The 26,378-nt window shown below is 26.8% G+C and overlaps 1 protein-coding gene across 15 annotated transcripts in view; it reads right to left on the bottom strand.

Moving 5' to 3' along the window:
• LOC136072102 (fibroblast growth factor receptor 3-like) overlaps positions 1 to 26,063 on the bottom strand; it is a 69,183-nt gene extending 43,120 nt beyond the window's left edge. For 10 of the 15 annotated variants that reach the window (XR_010644366.1, XR_010644363.1, XR_010644367.1 and 7 more), the window contains exons 1-3: positions 25,951 to 26,060; positions 21,654 to 21,822; positions 21,045 to 21,365 (exon numbers count right to left, since the gene is read on the bottom strand). Coding sequence is in view for 7 of the 15 variants with exons in the window: in XM_065820400.1 (XP_065676472.1) it covers positions 21,045 to 21,365; positions 21,654 to 21,756 (424 nt within the window). In the remaining 8 variants the exon portion in view is untranslated. Of the gene's footprint in view, positions 1 to 1,441; positions 1,908 to 21,044; positions 21,366 to 21,653; positions 21,823 to 25,950 lie in introns of those variants that run through there. The other 5 variants (XM_065820403.1, XM_065820404.1, XM_065820405.1 and 2 more) reach the window with 3 other exon arrangements.
• Between the last annotated feature and the right edge of the window lie 315 nt (positions 26,064 to 26,378).

The raw sequence follows: 26,378 nt of genomic DNA, 5'->3' as shown, positions 1-26,378 counted from the left end.
CGAGCCTCTGGTACATTGGGCAGATTTTTTACTTTTGGCAGGTATTTGATGTTATTGGCATCGAGAAAAGAAACCACTTCGTTTGTACTTTTCCTAGTACTCATTCTTTCTTTTGAATTTGACGTCGCTAGTTGTAGATGACACGTCGCTAGAATAGAAGCCATCGTTGCCAGCCAATATTGTATTCGCATATGTGAAATACGATTCGTCATCAAAGACAAAATCAAAATTCCTAAAATCGCGATATATATGCCGACACAAAGGTTTGATTCAAGCTAGTTGGCTTTCGCTTCAATGTGGAATCTTTTTCTTCTTGTAATATCTAATATTTGTCTTGTTTTTAAGAATTTTAGATATATACAATTGGTCACAATTGAATCTTTGAGCTACTTGACATTGTGAAACACCGTGATGATGATCAAATGCCTTTTTCAATTGGTCTATGTGCTTTTTGTCCATTTTTTTTGTCTTTGGACCGCTTCCTTTTTTTGTTGATAGCCTTAATTATTATCTACACATTCTAGAGCACGATATATGGTCGCTTTTGATGCTCCTTCATCTAGAAAATGTTTTAATGTGAAGATTTTTGGCTTTTCCAGAAGCGAATTTTTAAATTGGCAAATGCATTTTCATTTTAATCAATATTTTGAAATTATAATATAACTTTAATAGAGTATTAAATTCCCTATAACAATTGGTTCATTCTCTGTTCAGAAGTGTCGAATTAGGTAAGATGGTTATTTTCCCTACAATGTAATTACTTGTAATTGACAAGAGAAGAGACAGACAAACCACTAAATATGATTCAAGCTGGATGGGTATGTGAGTTTTTCAAAGAAAAAGAATCACAACTAAAAGAAGCTAGAACTTTCTTGAGTCATCAATTCAGACTTGAACAATGTACAAAAAGACTCTGTTCTTTAAAATGTTAGAACAGGTGGCAAAATTGAGCACACTGCACTGACAAATCTTGTATGTGAGTCAGAGTTTGCAAAGCTGGACAATCACATAAAAACATGTTGTGGAACTACATCAATACAGACCATTTCTTGAAAGAATGTTTTGACAATATTATTTCTAGAAACGGTCTGTATTGATGTAGTTCCACAACATGTTTTCATGCTTACTTGCTGAATTCAGATTTTTTAGAATTACCTGGAAGAAGGACTTCCTGCAAAGAAGGACAAGTCAGGAAGCTAGAAGCTAAATTTTTAGCTGCTGTAAAACAGGCTTGTCAATAAATGTCAAAAAATGAAGATAAAAAAACTTGGAAAAACTAGAGCTTCTTAAAAAGTGTAACGAACACAATGGTCCCATAACTCTAAAAACTGTCAATATTTTGGACTCACTAAACGAGAAACAGCTGATTAATGAAATTTTGTACCTATACATACATATACTTATTATATGCCTTACATAATTATACTTATTATGTACTTACACCTGAAATCAAAGAGCAACGAGGAATAAAACTTGATTGTGGACTTTACAATTGACTAACTTAGATGTTCCATTTGTAACGCAATAAAACCAGAAAATAAACTCTCGAACAAAATTGATACACTACTCAGTTCAGTCCTGTGAAGAGTGATGACATGATGGAAATGTTTGTTCATGTGATTGATAATGTTGATTAAAGTGGTCTGAGTTTATAATTTTTAAACACCTTGTAGAATTCTTAGTTCATTCTGTTGATTTTTGAGTTGGGTTATCATTAATTGAATATTGGCGTCTCACCATTTTTAACAATAAAAGATTATTACAATATTCGGCTTGTGATAATTTAATTGATACTTTGATAATTTAACTTGATAATTTAATTAATACTTTGTATGCAAATGACTGCAGATGTAAATTAATTCTATTCCACAATTCAGCAATTCAGTTCTGCAATTTAAACAATTCCTCTAAATTAAAAAAAAAAAATTTGGAAGCCATGGCTGTGGCTTTAATACTTAAAGTTTGAGGTATATATATATATATATATATATATATATAATATATATATATATATATATATATATATATATATATATATATATATATATATATATATATATATATATATATATATATATATATATATATATAAAATATATTGTGTATATATATATATATATATATATATATATATATATATATATATATAATATATTGTGTATATATATATATAAAAATATATATATATATATATATATATATAAATATATTATACATGTATATATATATATATATATTATACATATATATATATTATATATATACTGCGTGGAAAATAAGGGCCGGTCAACAGTCAATGACACCTGAAATGACTAATATTGCTTTTTGACCTCCCAAAATGAATTCTTGCTAGTCATGTCTGATCGGTTGAATAAAACAAGATTTACAAATAATCATGTTTTAATTTGGAAAAATGCATATACTAAAATTTCATTAAATCATTTAAATTTTAAATAAGTGCTTAAAATAGTTTTATTGTTTACGACATGCTACTTAAATTAGTTTCTTTGAAAAATTTATGCATAAACTTTATCTTTTTTTTTTTGCTTTACTTATTTAAATTACTTTCATTTTACTGGTAGTTAAAAACCTCTTTTTTGTGAGTGATTGAAGTTTTAATTTTATTATTGCTTTAGTAAAAATATTTAATAAATTTTTTTTTTTTTAATTCACCTCCCCAAGGCCGAGAAGGCCACTACAGATGAGGAGGCTACTTGCGGTTATAACCCTCTCTCAACTCTATAACTCCCAAACACGAACATTGACAAACAAGGCCGTTGCGCGGAGAAACAAATTGAGCGCGATACTACCAGGGACGTGGTGGGAATCGAACTCTGAACCTCTCGCTTATGAAGCGAGCGCTCTACCACTACACCACTACCGCATATTACTTTTATAACAATATAAAATATATAATAATTGCAGTATTTAACTGAGAACATTTTTTCATTTAATTGTACTTAGTCACTATCTTTTTATTTAAATCTTTATTTATTTTCTCGTAAGCTTTTGCTGCAAATGTAATAAACGAATAAATGATATATAGATAAATCTAAAATTTATTAGGGATGTATGGGAATTCCAGCCGGATTTTGTGACTTTTAGATTATTCTGGTTTTGGCCGGAATGCCAGAATTTATTTTTTATATTTTTTTTTAAGACATGTGACACAGACTGTGCAAATTAAATCAAAAAATTATTGTCCTACAGGGCAATAAAGATATATAGGTAAACCTAGGTAAAAAATACTAAATTCTAAACAAACATAACTTTAGGTGAAGTGGTCCATAATAATTTTTTTTTATTTGACTGTTGCGATCTCTTCAGTGGATTGCTGCCTTATGCCGAACCCTCAGTCAATGTAGCAGTACTTCCTTGTAGCAACAGGCTATAAGATAGTTGATGTTCCAACACCTTCTTGCAACAGCAGTTTATAAGATAATGGATGTAGCAGTGCTGCTTTGTAGGAGCAGGCTATAAGATGTACTAAAGTCAATGTACTAAAGCCAATAAATATATATTTTTTTATATTAAAATGTCACCACATTGAGCAAGTCTCCACAGGAAACGCAAGAAGCAAAAAAAATAAATTATGTAAACCGCTTAACAGTAGCTTTGACTAATTTTATTTACAACTTATGTAAGTCACTTATGTAAGGACTTCTAAAAGTTTAGAAACATTGTGGTGCAAAAAGAGTTGCTATTCAGTTGTGGGCAACAAACGAGCTCTTTTAACATTAAAAATGTTACTGGCCTCTGAGAATAGCCTATTTTTTGATGTTTCTTAACTTTTAAACTGTTAAATAGTATAATGCCTAATACAGTAAATATTTCAATTTTAACCTAAACTGGCGAAAAATGAAAAAGTAGTCAAATTTTATTATATTTTTCGTCAACTTTAGCAAATGAATATTGATGCAGACAGATGAAAGTTTATTTAAAATATACCTTTCTATTACTAAAATTAATTTATTTAAGCCACTTTTATGCTTTCGAAAGTTACGGTTTTTCTCCTTGTCACTTGATAAAAAAGGTATCATTGTAAAATGTTATTTTAACCATGTTATGTTATTTTAACCATGAATTTATTTGCACTATCGGAATTAATTTAGCATGAAAACGGAGCTAACATATTCAAATTGTTAATGGTCAAACTTAATACTTTATAAAATATATACATTTCAAGAAAATAATGAGAGAACTATTGCAATTTTCATGTAATGTAAGTTAACAAAAACATGATAAAGTTTTGTTTTTTCTAAAATTTAGTTAAAAAACTTTAGTTTTTTAATAATATGTGCAAAAGAATATTAAATGTTTTTACATTTAAAGTTTCAAATAACGACGCTTAGTTAAAGCACATTTATTTAGTTATTTAGTTAAAGCACAAAAAAACATTAATTTTTTTTCATTAAAATTATTTATATTATTACTTTTTTATTGCTTTATGTATTCTTATTTTAGTTGACATAAATACACATAAATAAATAAAAATTAGAATTAAATAAATATTTGTATTAAGACATTAAAAAAAAAAAAAGATTTCTTTGCTGTTCTCCAAATATAAAATAAACTACAATCTTTTTTATTTTTATTTAGTAAAACAAATAGTTTGTAAATGATATTATGGGTCATCCATAAGGCACATCACCCTATATTTGTCAATTCTTAACCCCTTCCCTCCTGTCACAAACAATCATATAAACCTGAACCCTTCTCCCTCCTAAACTGTGATAGCAATTTTTTCATCAGAAAACTTTAAAAGATTTAAATGCAAATACTTTGTAGCATTTAAAAAATTTAACCTAATGAAAACAAGGCAATACGCATAAATGTAAGGAGTGTAAGTAAAAACTTAAACAAACCAAAGATTTTCTTATTTAAACGAATCAAATAAGTAAAGTTGAAATGTTAAAATAATTTTTTAAAGTTGCTCTTGGTCTTGTGTAAAAACTGTTTTCCATAAGATAACTTTCATAAATGTTATGTAAAATCACTCATGAATAGTGCCACCAGTTTTTATGACCCTTTTATGACCCGGGGTTAAAACTTTATATGGTCATAGTTTTTGAAAAATGAGAGATTATTGCATGAAATTTGAAATTTGTTGATGAATATAAATTTAGATAAAAATAGTAAAGAAAATATAATATAAACTCGTTGCTCCCACGTGAAGGGCCGGGTGGGCCCAAAAATTAGGGTTTTTTTGTTCCCAAGCTCCAATTCACCCCAATTCTTCGCAAAACATTCTTTTTTGATATAAGTATAAACATACAAAAGTTTGGAGTTTGCACAATAACTGTGTCAAAACTCAAACATCTAAAAATCCAGTGTACACCACTGATATATATATATATATATATATATATATATATATATATATATATATATATATATATATATATATATATATATATATATATATATATATATATATATATATAGTTTGTTGCATTTGGGAAGCACGGAAGGAAAAAAATGATTCTTACGCCAACACATACAAAGTCAAAACCATTAATTTAATTACAAATTAACCATTTTTTTTAAAAACCACAAAAACACAAATTTAATTGACCAGAATGTTTTTAAAAACATTCTGAATGTTTTAAAACATCCTGAATGTTTTTAACAATATAAACAATGTTTTTATTTTTATTTTTTTTAATAAAATGTTTTTTATTTTTAATTTTTTTAATAAAATGTTTTTTTTTTATTTTTTTAACTGTAAATCATGCGCGGAGTGTTGCTACATCAACCATCTTACAGCCTGACTCGCAAGGGAGTGCTGCAACATCGACTGACAAATAGCCTGACTCGCAATGGAGTGCTGCTGCATCTACTATCTTTTAGCCTGACCCGCAAGGGAGTGCTGCTACATAGACTGAGGGTTTGGTTGGAGCAGGCAGTCTATCAATTAAATAAAAAAATTCCGGTCTTGCATTTTAATTTTTACTTTTTGTCAACAAAGTATGGAAAAAACTTTCAGACATCATATGAGGAATGGACTTGCAAAACCTGATAATTCACTTTTTCAAAAAATCTGACTTGCGCACACCACTGGATAGCTCTTGTAATTTTGCATCAGGAAAATAATTCAGGACTTGCAGAATCCAATATTTCTATCACAAATTCAGTGGTTAAAATATGCATACAATAGTGTTTATTGTAAACTGTAAACAGTTTTTTCCAATTATCTCGAAATGGCAAAAAAATGTATTATCAGGTTTTGCATGTCCACTCCTCATATAAGAGTTCTATATATATATATATATATATATATATATATATATATATATATATATATATATATATATATATATATATATATATATATATATATATATATATATATATATATATATATATATATAAATATATATATATATATATATATGTATATATATATATATATATATATATGTATATATATATATATATATATATATATATATATATATATATATATATATATATATATATATATATATAGTTCAAAACTTTGATGCATTTGGGAGTACGGAAGGAAAAAAATGATTCTTATGCCAACAAATACGTCACTTTTAATTACTTTTAATTACTTATGACTTACGCCCAACATTTGCATGTTGTCAGAAAGTAACAACCATTAATTTCATCACAAATTAATCTTTTTTTTTTAAAAACCGCAAAAACGCAAATTTAATTGACCAGAATGTTTTCAAAAACATTCTGAATGTTTTTAAAACATTCTGAATGTTTTTAACAATATAAACAATGTTTTTATTTTTATTTTTTTTAATAAAATGTTTTTATTTTTATTTTTTTTTACTCTAAATCATGCGGGGAGTGTTATCGATTATCTACATCCTGACTCGCAAGGGAGTGCTGCTACATCGACTGACAAATAGCCTGACTCGCAACGGAGTGCTGCTACATCTACTATCTTTTAGCCTGACTTGCAAGGGAGTGCTGCTACATCGACAAAGGGTCTGGTTGGGGCAGGCAGTCTATCAATTAATAATAAAAAAATTCCGGTCTTGCATTTTAATTTTTACTTTTTGTCAACAAAATACGGAAAAAACTTTCTGACAACATATAAGAGTTATATGTCATATAAGAGATATATGGTCATTTTTAAGTTAGCATGATAGAATGATATAAATAAGCAAATCTTTAATTTTTTCAAAGTGTTACAAATTCTTATTATTAACATGAAATGCAATTATATTTTGTGATTATTATTTACTCATGAGTTTTTATGCTGAATTGATGATAATGAACAGCATAAACAAAAACTAGCAAATAAGTTACATTTAAAATCCATTTAGATGCAGTTTTACTTTTTTAAAAGAATGTTATAAACATTTTCAATTTAATATTGCAAATTTAACATTTAAAAAAGTTTAATTTAAAATTAATTTTTTTCGTTTAAAAATTTTTTTATTGTTAGCGTTATTTATTTTGAAGTCACTTAACAAACCCCTTTTTAAAATGTTTTTTGGGTTTTCAAAAGCAAAAATATTCTGTAACATTTTTACATATTTAATATGCAGAAATGGTAATATTATAATATTACCATTTCCACATTAATTTGAGTTTTTTAAACTAGTTTTGTGGTAACTACATAAATTAAAAAAAGGTTTAAAAAAATTAATGCTGACAAATATGAAGAGCAACTAAAATTTTTATAATTTTATGAGGTCAAAAATCCCTAATGCATTATGCAATATTTTATGCATTAAAATATATATACATATATATATATATACATATATATATATATATATATGCATTTTATGCATTGCGAATACGGCAAAAACGCGGTATAAAAATTTATTTCTGGCTATTATTACGCGGTATAATTTTTATTGTTGTTGTTCTAGAAAATATAGGGAATTTTATAGAAAAGGTTCTATAAAAATCAAAAAAACACTCTGAAAAAACAAAAAAGTCATTGACTTTTGAGAATTTTAAGCCAATTGGAAATTCCGCGTTATACGCGGCACCATTGGGCTAGCTAACACCCTGGGACTCCATACTGATGCTGCATAGTCAAGCTGTGGCCTAATTATAAAATTGTAAGATATATTTAAAAGCAGGTTTTATAAAACCTAGTGTTCCATTAGCTTTATTTGCAACACTGATAACATGATTTCCCCATTTAAGGTCATTTTATATTATAACACCTAAATCTCTTTTAATTTCCGCCTTTTTATAAAACATGATCTTCTTAATTTGTAGTTAAATTGAGGATTTAATTTACCAATATACATAACTTTGCACTTACGGAGGTAATTGCAAAGTAAGTAAGTTGTAGATTGTTAGTAAGTTGTTAGATTGGTCAAATAAGTGGTCGATTAAGTTCAATGAAGATTGAACTTAATAGACCACTTATTTGACCAATCTAACAACTTACTTAAGTCTTCTTGAACAGCATTGCTGCTACTGTCATTAGTGATTGCTGACAAGATTTTAATATCATCTGCAAATAAATATAATTTATTTAGTATATTAATATTTAAGTAATTTCTATAAATTACAAATAGTAGTGGGCCAAGAACTGAACCCTAAGGTACTCCACTTGTAACTTCCTTCCTACTTGAAAAAAAATCATCCAGAACAATTCTTTGTTTTCTTTTACTTTAGTAAAATATAGGAGTGAAAACCATAACCATAAGGCTTGCAACATAATTAAGATAAAGAAACAGAATCAAAGGCACTTAGATAACACAAAAATACCATACCAATATTATTACCAACTTCAATTTCTCTTGTAACAAAACCAAGTCTCTAAGAAATTTGAACAACAATTTTAACTATTAACAAACCCATGCTGTTCACTTGCTATTAATTTATTAAAAGTCAAATGATTCATCATTGCAAATAATTTTCTCTATAACTTTGTAAACTATTGATGTTAATGATATTGGTCAAGAGTTTGAAGGATCTAATTTGTTTCCTTTTTTGAACAGTGAAGTTATGTTTGCAATTAACCTTTAATTTGGTATAACAACATTATAATATGACATTTTATAGATCAGCGATAATGGGTGAGAAAGTCATTTTGAACATTCTTTGAGAACATGAGGAAGAACTTTGTCAACACATATTGCTTTATTTATTTTAAAGTTTACTAAATGATATTCAACATCAGCGTCATTAAAACTTGAATTGCTACAAAAAATTTCAAATTTTGAAGGTAAAGTTACAGGGTCTAATATGTCATCTTTTAAACATACTGAAATGAAATACTAATTTAAACAACTTGCAATATCTACCTCATTTGTTATAACTGAACTATAAACAGTTTTGAGTGCTTTTATTCAATCTTTTATAACTGTTTAAATAAACTTTTAGGTTTGTTTTTTTATTTATTAGCTAGATTTAATTCAAAAGTACTTTTATCTTTTTAACTCTTTTTTTTTTACATTTTTATTCAAGATTTTATAGTCACTTACCATGTCAGTTTGTTTAAATTTTGAATGTCTGTATTTGTACCATAACTTTTTTTTTAACTTAATAATTTTCCAAAGCTCTTTAGTCATCCATGGAGCATATTTTTTACATGCATCATAATTTAAACAGTTATGGAAAAAAGTATCCGGACAAATTATTTTTAGATATAATTATATGATATAAATAAATTCAAGCCTCTTTGCAATGTGTTTTTTGGTAAGAAACAGTTTTTGGCAAGTACTCTACTATAGAAATCATTCTTATGCAGTCTGTTTCTAACAGTTCGAGGAATTATATTGACTAACTCGAGTTCTCTGAGTTGTTTCACGATATCTGTTGCATTTGGTCTCACAGAATTTTCAACCAAAAAGAGGATTTTTTGAATAATTCTTGGAGTTTTTTTTCATTTTTGTCCAGATCTTGGCAAACTTTACTAAGTATTCCATGCTTTTTAATTCTTCCAGAGTATCTTGAACAGTTGATTATGGGTATACCAGGCTGTTATACTATTTCTCGAACCGTTTAACTATTTTGAGAACATTTTAATCTCTTTTCTAGCATCTTTTGTCAATTCTTTACTATTCACCATGGTAACGGTAGTGGTGTAGTGGTAAAGCGCTCATTTCATAAGCGAGAGGTTTCGAGTTCGATCCCCACCACGTCCCTGGTAGTACCGCGCTTAACTTATTTCTCTGCGCAGCGGCCTTGTTCCCCAAGGTTCCTGTTTCGGAGTTATAGAGTTGAGAGAGGATTATAATCACTATTAAGTAGCCTCCTCATCTGTAGTGGCCTACTTGGCCTTTAGGAGGTGAATAACAATAAAAAAATAAAAAAAACAGTTGTCAATGGGTTCTAACAGAAATAAAAATTAAGGTTTTTATGACTTTTATCCTCTGGATATATTTATAGCATACGATACTTATAAGATCTTACATCATGAACTTTATTGAAGATTTTGACCAAAAATTAGCAAAAAGTAACTGTCCGGATTTTCCAGTCTTTTAAGTTTTTCTTCCCAAAAGGGACAACTACATAATGTAGTAAATGTTTGATTTAATGAACACTTAGATAGAGCTTTTTGAGAGCTACAAAAATATATATAACAGTATGAGGTTTTGTTCATTTAATATTAAATTACATCTGAAAATTGTTTGTCCCAGGGTTGATACGTTTAAACCATGGTTTAAACCAATCAAAAAAATATTTATTGAAACCAAATTAATATCTTTTAAACAACTTTAAATTTTCAGCAGGAAAGTAAAAAAATAAAAGGGTTACGTTTACATATAGAATTATATCTTTCATATAAATAATTAATATGAATGTACTTATTTAAATTACTTATTATAAATATGCTTCGGAAAATTAATTCTTAATATTTATTAAATATATTCATATATATATATATATATATATATATATATATATATATATATATATATATATATATATATATATATATATATACGTATATATATATATATATACGTATATATATATACGTATGTATGTATATATATATATATATATATATATATATATATATATATATATATATATATATATATATATATATATTCTTTGAAAGTCATTTTCTTGTTATACGTTAAAATATGGGTAGAATTCAATAAATACGGCTGCGTATAAACTTTTTTTTAAAAATATATATATTTTTTAATAATATATAATTATTTCGATATTTCGCTGATCTATCGTGATCAGTGTCATCAGGTATAATAAATAAAATAGTTACAAAGAAATCGTTATAGTAAAAACAAACCGTTAAAAAGATAACACTAAAAGGCCAAAATATAATACAAAAAATTTTCTCAAATAACTGACGTCAGCAGATTTTATTAAAAAATGGCCCCCAGGTTTTTGTTGTCACGTTATCGCCATCATCCCGATTGAGAACCACATCACCATTTCTCAACTCTTGTCGAACCCTAGTTTTGCTTATTTTGATCAGCGAAATATCGAAATAATTGTATATTATTAAAAAATATATATATATATTTTAAAAAAAATTTATACGCAGCCGTATTTATTGAATTCTACCCATATATATATATATATATATATATATATATATATATATATATATATATATATATATATATATATATATATATATATATATGTATATATATATATATACATATATATATATATATATATATATATATATATATATATATATATATATATGTATATATATATATATATATATACATATATATATATATATATATATATATATATATATATATGTATATATATATATATATATATGTGTGTGTGTATATATTTTTATATATATGTATGTATATACATATATATACATACATATATATAAAATATATATATGTATGTATATACATATATATACAAAGCCAGATTAAGGGTCTTGGGGGCAAAAATTCTTGACATGAGGGGAGGGGAGAGTATGTTCTTGTGGTAGTCTCCCCCTCCCCTTGCAGTTAAAACTGAAAGTAATTTTCAATTATCACTTTGTTTGAACTCACTTTTAGTTTTATTCAAAGATAATGAGTTGATTTAAAATAGTCTCTTGTTTTAAAAGGCATTTCATCAGCTGCTTTTGTAACACTAAAAAAAACTATTTTATCTAAGATTTTAAATAAAAATCTTATTAAAATCATAAATACTTTCTTACTTGCAAATACAGTTGACTCTTGATATCTCGACAACTTGAATATCGCGAATCTTGAACTTTATTGCCAGTCCCTTGTGCACTTGCTTGAGCCAAAATCCACTCGATATCTCAAACTCTTGATATCTTGATTTTTTTTTTCAGTCCTCTGAGAGTTCGAGATATCAAGAGTCAACTGTTTTTATTCAAAATTCTTTAAAGTATTTTAAACATTTTAGTAACTTTTAAGTCATCTGTTAATCGTTATCTTGCTCTATAAATTTCATTCTTTCTCTTCCGGTAACTTGCAACTCTAATAGTGGTTGTTTGCAGCCTTGTTGGAAGTAAAGATGTTGAAAGTATTTTAGTAATTTTAATTTCAATAGTTTTTAAATGTTTAAAATACATTAAACAATTTTTAATCACTAATTACGAATAGCGGAGTATTTGCTAAATTAAAATCATAGTAATTACGCTATTAAACATTAATGTTTTGTAAGTAATAGTTATTTTCTATATAAAATATAACATTTTATACACATATTGTAGCGATGAATTTAGCGATGAAAATTTTATTATACACACAAATTGTAGCGATGAATTTAGATGGATGGAGTAATGTGCATAACAAACAAATAGTTTGTATCTCTTTAATTGCAGATAATATTAACATTTTAGTAGAAATAATTAATACTTCTGTTCATTCCCATACTCCCATTCTTATCGTGAATATTATCTGAATTGGCAAGAGAATATAAAAAAGAATATTTTTACTGCACATCCATAAATTTGGATGCATAGTAAAAAGTTTTGTGACTGACAATGCAGCTAAAATTAAATAAACATGACAAGTGTTATCATCTCAAAGAGATATTATCTGTTTTAAAAAATGTAAAAAATTAATCAATAGAATAGTTAAAATCTCTCTAAATTTTTCTTGTAAACATAGCATACATTTTTTGGAAATGTTATTATAGGCAGGGCAGATTTTAGGATAGACCATTGTAAATTAAAATTTTTATTTTTTCCTTTTAAATCCCAAATATATTTTGACAGCATAGTCTCTTTTGAATATTTTTTGTGTTTAAACGATTGTTTGTGGTTGGCATAACGTTTTTTCAATTAAAATTAGACATTAATAATATAAAATTGAACCCTAATATTTAAGTTTTTGCTGACAAAACAAGCAACATTTACCAAATTACCCCAGAAACTCATCAAAAAATACTGCGCGATAATATTTCTAATAATTATACAAAAGCACCAAAAAACTTGGAAAACACCATTAATTTAGAAGCTCAAAACATCGCCAAAAATATTAATTTAGATGCGAGAATTGAATCAGTTGCACCAGCGCAAGCATTTGTTTCGCTAAAAGATCACAAACCAAATTTTCAAAATAAACTCCCTTGTAGGCTACTAGTACCTTCAAAAAGTGAACTAGGGCACGTTAGTAAAATAAAACTAGACAAAATTAATAACTCTATTCGAAAAAAATTAGGTTTACATCAGTGGAAAAATACCACTGATGTTATAGATTGGTTTTCTAAAATTAACAATAAAAATGAATGCACATTTATACACTTTGATATTAGTGATTTTTACCCCTCAATTACAGCAGAAATTTTAGATAAAACAATAGAATTTGGAAAATCCCATTTAGAAATTCTGAGGACACTATCCGTATAATTAAGCACTGCAGAAAAAATTTACTCTATTTTCATAAGGAAACGTGGAAGAAAAAAACCACGCACGAAGCTTTGATGTAACAATGGGAAGTTACCACGGAGCAGAAATTTGCGAATTTGTAGGTTTATATATTTTTAATACCCTAGCTAAAATAATCCAAATTAACCAATTAGGTCTTTATCGCGACGACGGTTTAATAATAATGCATAAAAAATCAGGGCCACAACTCGATAAAATTAGAAAAGATATTATCAAAGTTTTTAAAAATATTGGCTTCCTAATTGAAATAAATATAAATTTAAAAATAGTGAATTTTCTTGATGTCACATTTAACCTCTCAGAAAGTTCCTATAAGCCCTACAAAAAACCTAATGACGAATTATTGTATGTTAATGTAAATTCGAACCATCCCCCTCAAAATTCTAAAACAAATTCTAATTTCAATTAACAATAGGCTAAACCAAAACTCTTTTCTAATGAAAATATTTTTAACTCCTCTAAACGCGTTTATGAAGATGCCCTTAAAAAAAGTGGCTTTCAAAATTTCGAGCTAAAATTTGAAAAGAAAATTGCAAAAAAGCGTAATAGAAATAGAAACATAATTTGGTTCAACCCCCCGTACAGCAAAAATGTTTCAACAAATATAGGTAAAATTTTTCTAAAATTAGTAGACAAACATTTTCCTCCCTCTAATAAATTACATAAGATTTTTAACAGAAATACCATTAAAGTAAGTTATAGTTGTACAAAAAATTTTAAAAGAATTATAAAAGGCCACAACTACTCGTTAATTAATAAAAATGAACATATAAAAGAAAAAAACACTGATTATTGTAATTGTAAACAAAAAATAGATTGCCCTCTAAATGGAAAATGCCTTTCAAAAAATGTAATTTACAAGTGCATTGTTTCCTCACAAAACAACCCTGATAAACAATATATTGGCTTAACCGAGGGGGAATGGAAAAAACGTTATGCCAACCACAAACAATCGTTTAAACACAAAAAATATTCAAAAGAGACTATGCTGTCAAAATATATTTGGGATTTAAAAGAAAAAAATAAAAATTTTAATTTACAATGGTCTATTCTAAAATCTGCCCCTGCCTATAATAACATTTCCAAAAAATGTATGCTATGTTTGCAAGAAAAATTTGAAATAATTACTCATTTAAATCAAGAAAATTTATTAAATAAAAAATCTGAATTAATTTCTAAATGTAGGCACGAAAATAAATACCTCTTAAAAAATTATAAAAACAAATGACCAAATTAAACTATCCCCATTCCAAAGAAAATTATTTCATAATTACTTTCTGTAACTTCCCGTTAACAAAAAAATATAGTAATTAAAAATTTTTTATAATAATTTATAACTTCCTGTAAAATATTTTTTTCTATAAATTGAATTTTTTTTGAGATTTAGTAACTCTTCCTGATGATCCAGCAATGGTGAAACTTCAAGTCGAAGATAAAAGTTAGATAAGTGTTTTTTACTAATTTATAGATATATATAGATATATATATATATATATATATATATATATATATATATATATATATATATATATATATATATATATATATATATATATATATACAATAATATGTTTAGATAAGTATATGTTAAATAGCTTTGCTTATCTTTATAGCATACGGCTTCGTCATAAAAATATATATACATATATATATATATATATTTGTTTGACAAGATAAAGTAAAAAATTAATGCTATAAAGATAAAAAAAAAATGCTTTAAAAATTAAAGTAATGCTATAAAAATTATTTTCAAAATTAATTTAAAAAATTAAATTAATGCTATAAAAATTATTGCTATAAAGATAAAAAAAAATGCTATAAAAATTAATGCTATAAAGATAAGCTTTGCTTACCTTTATAGCATACGGCTTTGTCAGAAAAAAATATATAAATATATATATATTTGTTTGACGAGATAAAGTAAAAAATTAATTTATAATGACTATTGCTAAAAGTTTTACATATTAACAATTATTACGTGAAAAGATTTCCACCTGATGATTGCTAACAGAAAATAAAACAAAGTTATAAATATATATATATAAGTGTGTATATATATATATATATATATATATATATATATATATATATATATATATATATATATATATATATATATATATATATATATATATATATATATATATATATATAGACATAGACATGGACAGGAAAGGCATGTGATTGCACTAAATTCCTGACCACGACAAAAGAAAGAAAATTATAAACAAGCTAAACTATAAAAAACTAAAGAAATCTTAAAAAGAAATTTAAAAAATAAAAATACTCAACTAATCTAACCCGAAAAAAACTAAAACTCTATTAGAAAGTTATTTTTAATTATGTTTATATTTACATTAAGGTTGAATAAGTTTAAAACTTTAATCTTTTCTAATGTTTTTTATGTCTGCTAATTAAAAGCAAACTTTAGTAAATATTATAGGCCTAAACTAAATAAATTGTAAAGCGATACAATTTTAAGTATTTTAATTTACAAAATTAAGATTTATCAAAGATGATATTTAATTGCTTTCAAACATAGCAATAAAATACACAAACTTTTAAATAAAATATAATTTCTTAATAATATTCTTTGTTAATTAATGTGTAATGCTTTTTATTAATAGCAATCGTTAAAATTTGTAAATTTTATAAGAAGTGCTTAGGGTAGTAAAAAAACATTTAATGAGAAAGTTAACAAAACAGCAACAACAACAAAAAAAGACTTTGGAATGTTTTCGATGATATCAACTTAATGCGTTTTTTATAAAAAATTTATCAAAACACATTGATGGTCATCATTGTTTATAAATTAAGATTACAAATTGTTTTTAAAAAAATTTGTTGTCGTCGTTGTTTATAAAATTAAGAATACAAATTGTTTTAGCAAAAATTACATTCATCGTTGAAACAAAAATACTTTTGAAATAAATAAATGTTTTATTTAATATGTTCTTTGAAAATTTATTTAAAAGCATTTTAAAACTTTATTTAAAAGCGTTTAGCGTTGTGTAAAAACATTTCAAAAGAGAAAATTACTCTCTAATGAAATGTTTTTACACAATGCATAACAACAACAAAAAAAATAACATTGCAATGTTTTCAACTATTAAATTTATGGTTTCATCAAAAAGTTTATTGAAACAATCGCTTTTGTTGTTGTTTATAAAATTAACCATACAAGTTGTTTATAAAACATTTACATCGTAAAAAATGCACTTGTTAACTATATAGTATCTTTCAATAATTTAAATAAAAAACTTTTTTATAGTATACTATCGTTAAAGGCAATTTCTCGCTTTATTACCTTATACATTATTATGCGAGTTTTTGAAACGTTTTAAAAATTTAAAAAGCCATGGTTAAGTTGTCGCAAAAAAGAAATAAATGCGTGGTCAGAAATAGCCATTCCTGTCCGCGTCTGATATATACAGGGCTCGAATTAAGCGCATCACAATCACGAATTGCGATTACTTTTCGCACCTTCGCGATTACTTTTTTCTTAAAATTTGTTTTTTCGCGATCTTTCTTTTTTTCGTGATTATTCTTTTTTTATTTTAGAATATTGATACTCTATATGCGAATATTTAGTGCTCTTTTACAGTATAAAACTGCAGTGACTTCTGTAACGATAATTTTTTTTTTTTAAGCGGAGCATAAAGTAAAAGAAAGAAATTAAAAGATTTAGAAAATCAATTAACAAAAATGTTCAAATGCAGGAAAAAGACCGATTGTTTAAGGAAGGAAAAATTTATAAAAAACAAACGATTAAATACCAAGAAATAAAAGATTTTGATTAAAAAAAGAAATAAAAGTTAATTGATTGAAAAGTCACTTTTTCAACTCGAATTCTCAAGGGCTTTATTCCGATTTAGCTCATTCATTACGAACAAATTTAATGATATTTTTATAAGTTTATTTTGCGAAGAATAGTGGAAGGCAATATAGACTCTAAATAGTTATAAAAAAAAATTTTAAGTTTGTTAGTACACTTGCTAATTTTAAATTGATAGCAATAAATGGATGCAAATAAGGACCACTAATGCAGATTATCTACAGTAAAAAAGTGGAAAAAACATTTTAATTGCGAGTTAGAATACGATTTAAATGGAAATGAAGTTATAAGATTAAGATGCAGTTTATGTAAACAATTTGAAAAACGGATAAGTCAAACAAAATTGTTTTCCATGACATGAGGAACAATATCAATAAAAAAAGATTCACTGGCATCGCACTTAAGCAGTGGGCAACATAAAGAGGCCTTGCGAATTCATCAACAAACAACATTAGTTTCAGTTTCATTATCAAACCGTGTTATTCATAATACTCCAATCGGGCATGGTTTACGTAAAATGGTCGTAAAAGCTGCTGACTCGTTATGGAAAAAGTTTAATATTGCGTATTACTTGGCAAAACGAGAGCGTCCATTCACAGATTATCCTTATTTGATTGCATTAGAAAAGAAGAATAAGGTTACAAATTTAGGAAATTCTTATGGCACTGACAGTGCAGCTGCAATATTTACAGATTACATTGGCACCGTAATTAAAAACAAATTAACTGAATGTTTCAAAATTGTAGATTTTACTGTGTTCTATGTGATGGAAGCACAGATTCAGCTGTATCCGAACAGGAATTGATTTACAGTATTTATTTAAAAGACGGAAGTCCGAAAGTAGAATTCTTATCTATTGAAACGGCAGAGAATTCTAATGCTGTTGGCCTGAAAAAATGTATAACAGATGCTTTTACAAGAGCTGGTATTACCAATTCTTATAATCTATTGGGTGTAAATCTTGATGGAGCTAACATTAATCTAGGAGCTTATGCTGGTTTAGGCGCATTACTAAAGAAAGGTTCTCCTTGGCTGGAAGTTGTACACAGTTTTAACCATCGACTTGAACTTGCTTTAAAAGATGCGTTTGAAAATTTATCTGCCTTAAAAACTGTTGACAAACTACTTTTACAACTTTATCACTTGTATTTAAAGTCACCAAAGCGCTACTGAGAACTACAAGGATTAGCCTAAGCTTGGGGTAATAGCGTGGATTAATCACAAGTATAAGCAATGAAAATTGCTTTGAAAATTATGGTGTGTTTATGACACATATTGAATCATTGGCTATAACAGACTCACAGGTAGAAAAGAGAGCAGAGTTAAAGGGTTTTTTAAAGCGATGGAAAAATGCGTCTGTGCCTATTCATTTATCAATATATCTTGATGTTTTATCTCCCCTTTGGCGTCTGAATTTAAGTTTTCAGAACAATATTCATGATCCAGTAAAAGCTGTAAGAAGAGTTTAAGAATTTACATGGACAATGGCCAAGCTGCAAATTCTTCTAGAAAATTCGCTAGACAATTTGCTTGATGATACAAGTGTTATGACCCATTATAAAAAACTGTCTAATGATATTGAGACAATTGATTCAAAGCAATGTTATCAAAATATTGCACTTTCTCAATATACCGAAGTTAATAGCCATGTTCTTGACCAGTACAAGCTAATTATTGCAAATATTACCATATGTATGGAAGGCCATTTTCAATCTCTCCAAAAATCACCATTGTTTATACATTTGGTAGCTTTACTTAAAGTTTATAACTGGCCGTTAAATGTGAATGATGGAGCTTTTGGCGATAAAGCAATAGGTGAAGTTGTTGAACATTTTTCTGAATTTTTAATTCAGATGTAGGATGTGATTTGAATAATATATTTTATGAGTGGATCATTTTATAAGCATACTTGTTTCTCATCATAAGTAACAATCAAAATAAGTATTATTTGAAAATTTGGGAAATTGTTTTTTCCAAATCAAATTTGGTCAAAGAATGCCGAAATATTCTTGATATTTTTGAACTATTTTTAATTTGTCCTTTTACAAATGCGAATGTAGAACGAATGTTTTCATGTATAAATCGCATAAAAAATGACTGGAGAAGTTGTCTTAGATGAGATCTCTTAGAATCTCTATTTCGGATAAGTGAAGAAGGTCCTGAGATTGACAAATTTGAACCTGATACTGTTATGGACGAATGGTATAATGATAAAGTTAGATGATTGTCAGCAAATTTTCATTGTTATCCAGAAAAAAGAAAAAAAAAGTCAGGAAAAACAGACATTGATCTAGCGACAGTTACAATATTGAATTTGGAAGAAAGTGAAAGGGAGGAAGAAAATTTAATATTCTAAGCATTAAACTAGTGAAATGATTACAAAACGATAAAAATATTTACGATTACAATCTAATACTTTTTTTTATTAGCAATCAAAAAAAGTATTAGATCGTAAAAGATTCTATTATTTAGACACATTTTTTTCTTTCGCTTTATTTTATTGAATGAAAGAAGTGAACGCTAACTCTTATTAAAAAATACATTGAATGAAAAAGCAATAGATAGAAATATCATGGGAATTTGATAAGGTTACTTAGATAAGAAAACTTACTTAATAAGAATTTAATTATCATTCTTGTTTGTGATTGTGCGGGTTTTCGTGAAAATGTTAAGTTTTAACTTTATTTTTTACTTATTTAACTTATTTAACTTTAACTAAATGTTTTCGTCACTTTTAATCGTTTTTTATAATTGTTTTAAATTTATAGATTGTTTTGTTAAAGTTTTAAATATTTTTTTTACTGTTAAAAATTTATAGAAAATTAAATATTCTAGTTGTTTTAAACAGTTTAAAATATGTAAATAAAATAGAAAATGAAATAATTAATTAAAAGAAGATTATATCAAGTTCATTGATTTTACAAAAATACAGCTGTTAGATTTAATGCAATATAATAATAGTAATAATGTAAATTATAACTAAAGCTACTTTACAATCGCTGAACGTAAATGTTATGACATCTTATGCAAAAATGAGACTTGTTATATATGTTATTATCAATAGGTTACATGAAATAATGCCCTCTTCCCTCCGGCGGGAGTGGAGGAGGGGTTATGAGCAACAAAAAAATCGCGATTAGATTTTTTTACGTTAGTTTGAGCACTGATATATATATATATATATATATATATATATATATATATATATATGTGTGTATATATATATATATATATATATGTGTGTGTATATATATATATATATATATATATATATATATATATATATATATATATATATATATATTTATATATATATATATTCTCATATGGATTCGGATATTTAATATATAAAATACACACATATCTAAAAAAAAATTTAAATATAATTAATGTTACTTTCAATAATTATTCCACACATCATGTCTTTTTCACTAGTTACCGCATCAGGTTTTGAGACAGTCCCATATTTCATCCAACAAGTTCCACCATTATAGCTGCTCCAGGAAAAATGAGTACACTTGGGTGTAGAGAAGCATCTGCCCCCACACTCAGGTCGTTTTGTTGTGACATTAGCCAAGTCATGCTCAGGAAAATCACAATCCATAGCCCAGTTGCCATTCCATTTAACAGCTTGTGAGGTAGCAATCCAAAAAAGTAATACAATTGAAATGTACTTTGAATCACACATTTTAAAATGACTGGTAACGTAAATGTGTACTTCATTTAAAAAAATACTGTTTCAAATGTGTGATAAATACACTTAATAAATTCATAATAGAATAAAAATGTGTTAAAACCATCAAATAGCAAAAAACAAAAGATATTATCATAATATAATTTATATAACTAAGGTTTAACGCTATCATACATCATTTATCTGTAAAAATGTAATTTCTGTAAAATAAATTTTTTCTGAACAAAACATATTTTTAAAATTCAGGTCATTTTTCAACATACAGCATGCAATGAGTAGGGTTGTCTTATTTTATCTTTAAAATTACTCACATTTTATTTGTTTGGAGTCGAATTTAATCGTTTTATATCTTGGTACATATTGATTGTAGAGTAATTCCTTATTAAATTGTGCATACATCAAGTGAGTGTGCATACATCAATTGAGGGTTTAGGCCAGGCAGTTTCACAAATAAAAGTATAACTTTTTAAGTTTGCGGACCTGAAGACAAAGAGAGCCAATTAAATCACCCAAACTTTTAAAAATTCCCAATTAAATTACCCCAATTTTTTTTTTTAATCTCTTCAGCTATTTCATTTTACAAAGTAAATTTTACACGCCAAAATTTTAGCCCTAAAATGTTGAATAGTTTTAGAGATATTTCAATATTGACGTGGTTTATTAAAATTTATTTTTCAAATCTGAACAAAATGTTAATAAAATAATTAATAAAAAGAGAAATAGCAATAAGGAAATTATGAAATTAGGCATTTAGAATGCAAAATTTAAAAATTGCACTTAGGATGCTGCAAAATTAAAGAAAGTTAGTCAGATGTGTTAAGATTTAGGAAGGATTTAGTCAGAAGTATTAAGCTCAGTTAAAATTAGAAGCATCATGATTAAGATGTTACTGGTAACATGTAATCCAGTACAACCTACCACCAGTCTTACTGTCTGAAGAAGTTTTCATTATCTTAGACAGAATAGCAATGTAACACAGATTTACATCTAGACCAAGCTATTAGATAATGAAGTTGTGTATCAACAGCTTTTTTTTTGCTGGCCCCTAAAATCTTACCACAAAGGCCTTCTATAAAACAGTAGCTAGATGCAGTTAAACTCAAGTATGAGTTTAACTGCATCCAACTCAAGTTGATTATTTTTATTAAGACATCACCTCTAGTCATTACTAACCTAAGGCAGAGGGGGTTCTAATTCTGAGTTAACTTCTTAAAGTTTTAGTTTAGAAAAATGAACCCTACATTCATTATCTATGCCTGGTCTAGATGTAAATCTGTGTTACATAACTTCCTATTTAAGATGATAAAAACTTCTTCACTCTAATCATAGGTTGTTGCTTGTACCAACTAGTTGTAGCTACACAACTTTTCCTGTTATCTCCTAATGAGGATACAGCTTTAAATCTCAATTGAATGGTTCAGAGGCCGGCAGGTAGTTAAGGTTCTTGGATTTTGTGGTAGCTCAAAGAGAGGCTGATTTTATTAACAGCTGTCAAGACTAAGCAAGGAGCCATTTGTCACTACTACAAGTTGATTAGCAGGAATTAGACAACTGCATATTGCTTAGGCTATCATGTACTATCTATGATTGAACCAAATTCTCGAATTAATAAAAAATTTTTTGTCTTTCTTAATGTCTAGAAAAACATTATCACTTTCCTTCACACTTTGTTTTGTGTTCTCTCTAATTCTAGGCGTTTGCACAGTTTCTCCTTGATCTCCTTTAGGTGTTTCAGATCATGTTACGATCTTACTAAAACTTTTATCTCATACTTCTTCTACCTCAGATTCACTCTATCAAATCTATCACTCTACTTCTGACTACGCTTCTGAGTTTATTAGGAATTTTCCTTTTGTGATTTTCATCATAATGGTCCTTGGATTGTTTTCTTTTTTCTAAAAATTGCGCCTCCATTACAACCTCCTGGGTTAAGACAGACAGAAGTTTTCATTCTTTTTTTTTATTCATTTTCAAATCAAGCCTCACTCTACCTCGAGGTTTTCTCCTACTTGCTATTTTAAATTTCATTTTTCTCATCTTTTCATCAAGAACAACTATCAAGAAAACAAATACCTATTTATTATAGCTAGATAATGGTGCAAAAAGATACTGTCTGACACCAAAGCTCATTATTTTAAGATTACTGTATCTTGTATTTTACCTCAGAATTTGAGTTCTAAAGACTTTTCAGAAATTCTTTAACAACGTCATTGATAAAGCCAACATTTCACCTCAAATACATGTATCTGATCTTAGTACAAATATAACACAAAACTATTTGCTAAGAACTTTTCCTCTGACTATTTGCTAAGAAATTTTCCTCTTTTCCTTTCATCTATCAAATTTAATGGCTACCTGTTTTCTGCCATTTTAAAGAAACCGAATAACCTATTGTTAGACATCCAAATCGTTATTGCTTCTGTTGCTTTAGTTATTTCCTATTCAAACTCTCCTACAGTATGTGGTCCAGATAACATTACTGATACAGTTTTATAAAAGTGTTCACCAAAACTCTCTACATTAATCTTAAGATTATTTAACAAGCATAGACCGAATCTTGTTTCTCTAGAGGCTGGAAAATCTGCAGTTCCAATCTGAGCCAAGTTGAGCCTCATCTCATTGCATAAGGTTTTTTTTCTCTCTTTTTTATAAATTATTGCTGTCGCTACTTAATCGAGTTAAACTTGTTTCATTAACTAAAACTTCTTGTATTTAGCTCTCATTTAGCTAAGTCTATTTATTAACTGTTTCTTCATACTCAAAAAATTTGTATTTGTTTAGTTTTTTTCCTGAAAATTGTTGTTTCAGAATTCTCTTTAGGATTTCATGTTTATGGCTTACAGTTTTAAAAGTCTTAAGTCAATTGCTTTCTAGCTCTGAAGCTTTCATTATTATTGTTTTCTGTTTACTCCCAACTTAATATCCAAATACTAACTTAACAAATGGTTGCTTTGTAGCTTTATTGGGAGTCAGTTTGTTTTTAAAAAATGTTTTAAAATTAGTAAAGCAGTTAATATTTATAACTCAACATTGAAGTCCAATATTTCAAAACACCCTTATGAAAAAACTTTTTTTTGCTTGTATAATTCTGATTATTAAAGAATCTAAAAAATAGAAAAAGCAATGACAACTTTATTCTGTAACATTGAATAATCAAACTTACCAATTTTATGTGAAAGACATATTAATTGACATATTAATTTCTACAAATTAATTGAATGTATTCAATATGGCAAAATATTTGAATTTATACTTTATGGCAAAAAGCTAGTTGAAATCCATTCAACCATTACATAGAGACAATCACTAGAAAGTAACTATAAAATTGAAAATTTTATTAATCCATATACTTTTTCAAATTATAGTTTTTTAAAACATAACAAAATAAAGATTTATATATGCTTACAGAGAAGCTTGCAAACATTGCAAACCTTCATTGCAAGTGGTTGCTAGAAGAGAAAGTATTACAGTAGATTAGTTACATAAGATTAGTTTTAAACTATTTGTAATTGATCTCGATTGTAATATCTTTTATCGAAATAATTTATATAAGATTTTATCGATTGATTGAAGCAGAGAAAGAAAAAAAAAGAAAGCTGAAAATTTTGATCAATTATGAGCTTAATAAAAGAGTAACTTTTGTGATCTGAAAAAAGAACAAAAATAACTAACTTTTTGCACTACCATTGGGGGTGGTAGTGCAAAAAGTTAGTTATAGTTATCTGTGTTATTAAAAGTAATAACACAGAAGTTAAAAAAACATCAGAAGTAAGCCAATTCAAAATTATCTTCATTCAGCTCAAAGGGGTATCAAATTGCCATGGGCAAATCCAACAAACTCTGTAAGTGTTTGTTCTTATCATCAGGATGCCAAATTTCTAGAGAAAATGCATAAAGCTTTGCTTAATGCATTCACTAGAAATTTGGCATCCTGATGATAATTTGGCAGGTTGTGCAGCACTATTAAACTACAACAGATATTTTCCTTTGTAATATTCGCTTTGGAAAGCTATACATTCATTCTTATATCTTTTATTATACAACCATACCAAAAGCTAAAAACTTATTACTTAGCCATGTATGAACATTTTTTTTTGAAAAAATCATAACTGTTAACTACAAAAGAGGATTAACCTTACAATAGCAAAGTCAAGAATAACAAGAATAACAAGAAATGTCACAATTCTAATATGCATTTGTAACTTTGATCAAATTCATAGTTAGTAGGGGTAAAAGGGTTGGTGCAAAATGGTGTAGTACAGACACTAACAACACAATAACCTACAAACTTTAAAATGTAACAAGCTATAATTCAACCTGTTGCCACTAAAGAATTTATGTAACAGTAATCTATAATATTAATTAGTGGACCAACATCTTAACTCGAATTAACCTGAAACAAGATGATACTGAACTAAAGTTTATCCACCTGTTTATTTTAACTGGCCTTAAAGAGACGACTACGGTTTTACTAACATATTGGAAAAACTATCTCTTTTTCAAGCTTGCTCTAGCTCCGAAAAAAACTATAAAAAAGAAGAAGTAAAGGGAAAATGGTAAGAATATTGTGTACCTAATCAGTAAAATAGTAAAAAAAAAATTCGATACCTTAAAAATTCTTGCATATTTCTCAACCAATATACTGCACTTTTCTTAGAAACTTTTTTGTATTAAAATTAGTTCACATTTATTTGGAAGTACTTTTTTAGTAATGCCCTGAAAAAGTTAGTAAACCTTAGAAATTACATTTCTATGTTTTTGTTATTTTTCAAGTTAGATTTTTAGTGTCATTTAATTAAAAATTATAAACAAAAAATTATAAACAAATAATTTTGTCAAAAATTATAAACAAAAAATTTTAGGTCAAAATAAAAGCTGCTATTTTTTTGAGAACCGCTCAACATTTTTGATTAATATTTAGCTTGAAATATTTTTTCATAAATAGGAAATCTTATTAAAAAATTTAAAACAAAACAAGCAACACATGATTATAATAAACTGGGTGTTTTGATGTGGAATTACTCGTTTAGCACATT

The sequence above is a fragment of the Hydra vulgaris genome, chromosome 15 (genome assembly GCF_038396675.1).
Source record: "Hydra vulgaris chromosome 15, alternate assembly HydraT2T_AEP".
Classification (NCBI taxonomy): Eukaryota; Metazoa; Cnidaria; class Hydrozoa; order Anthoathecata; family Hydridae; genus Hydra; species Hydra vulgaris.
Note: the sequence above shows the minus strand (reverse complement) of the source record. Positions and strands in the feature narration are given on the sequence as shown.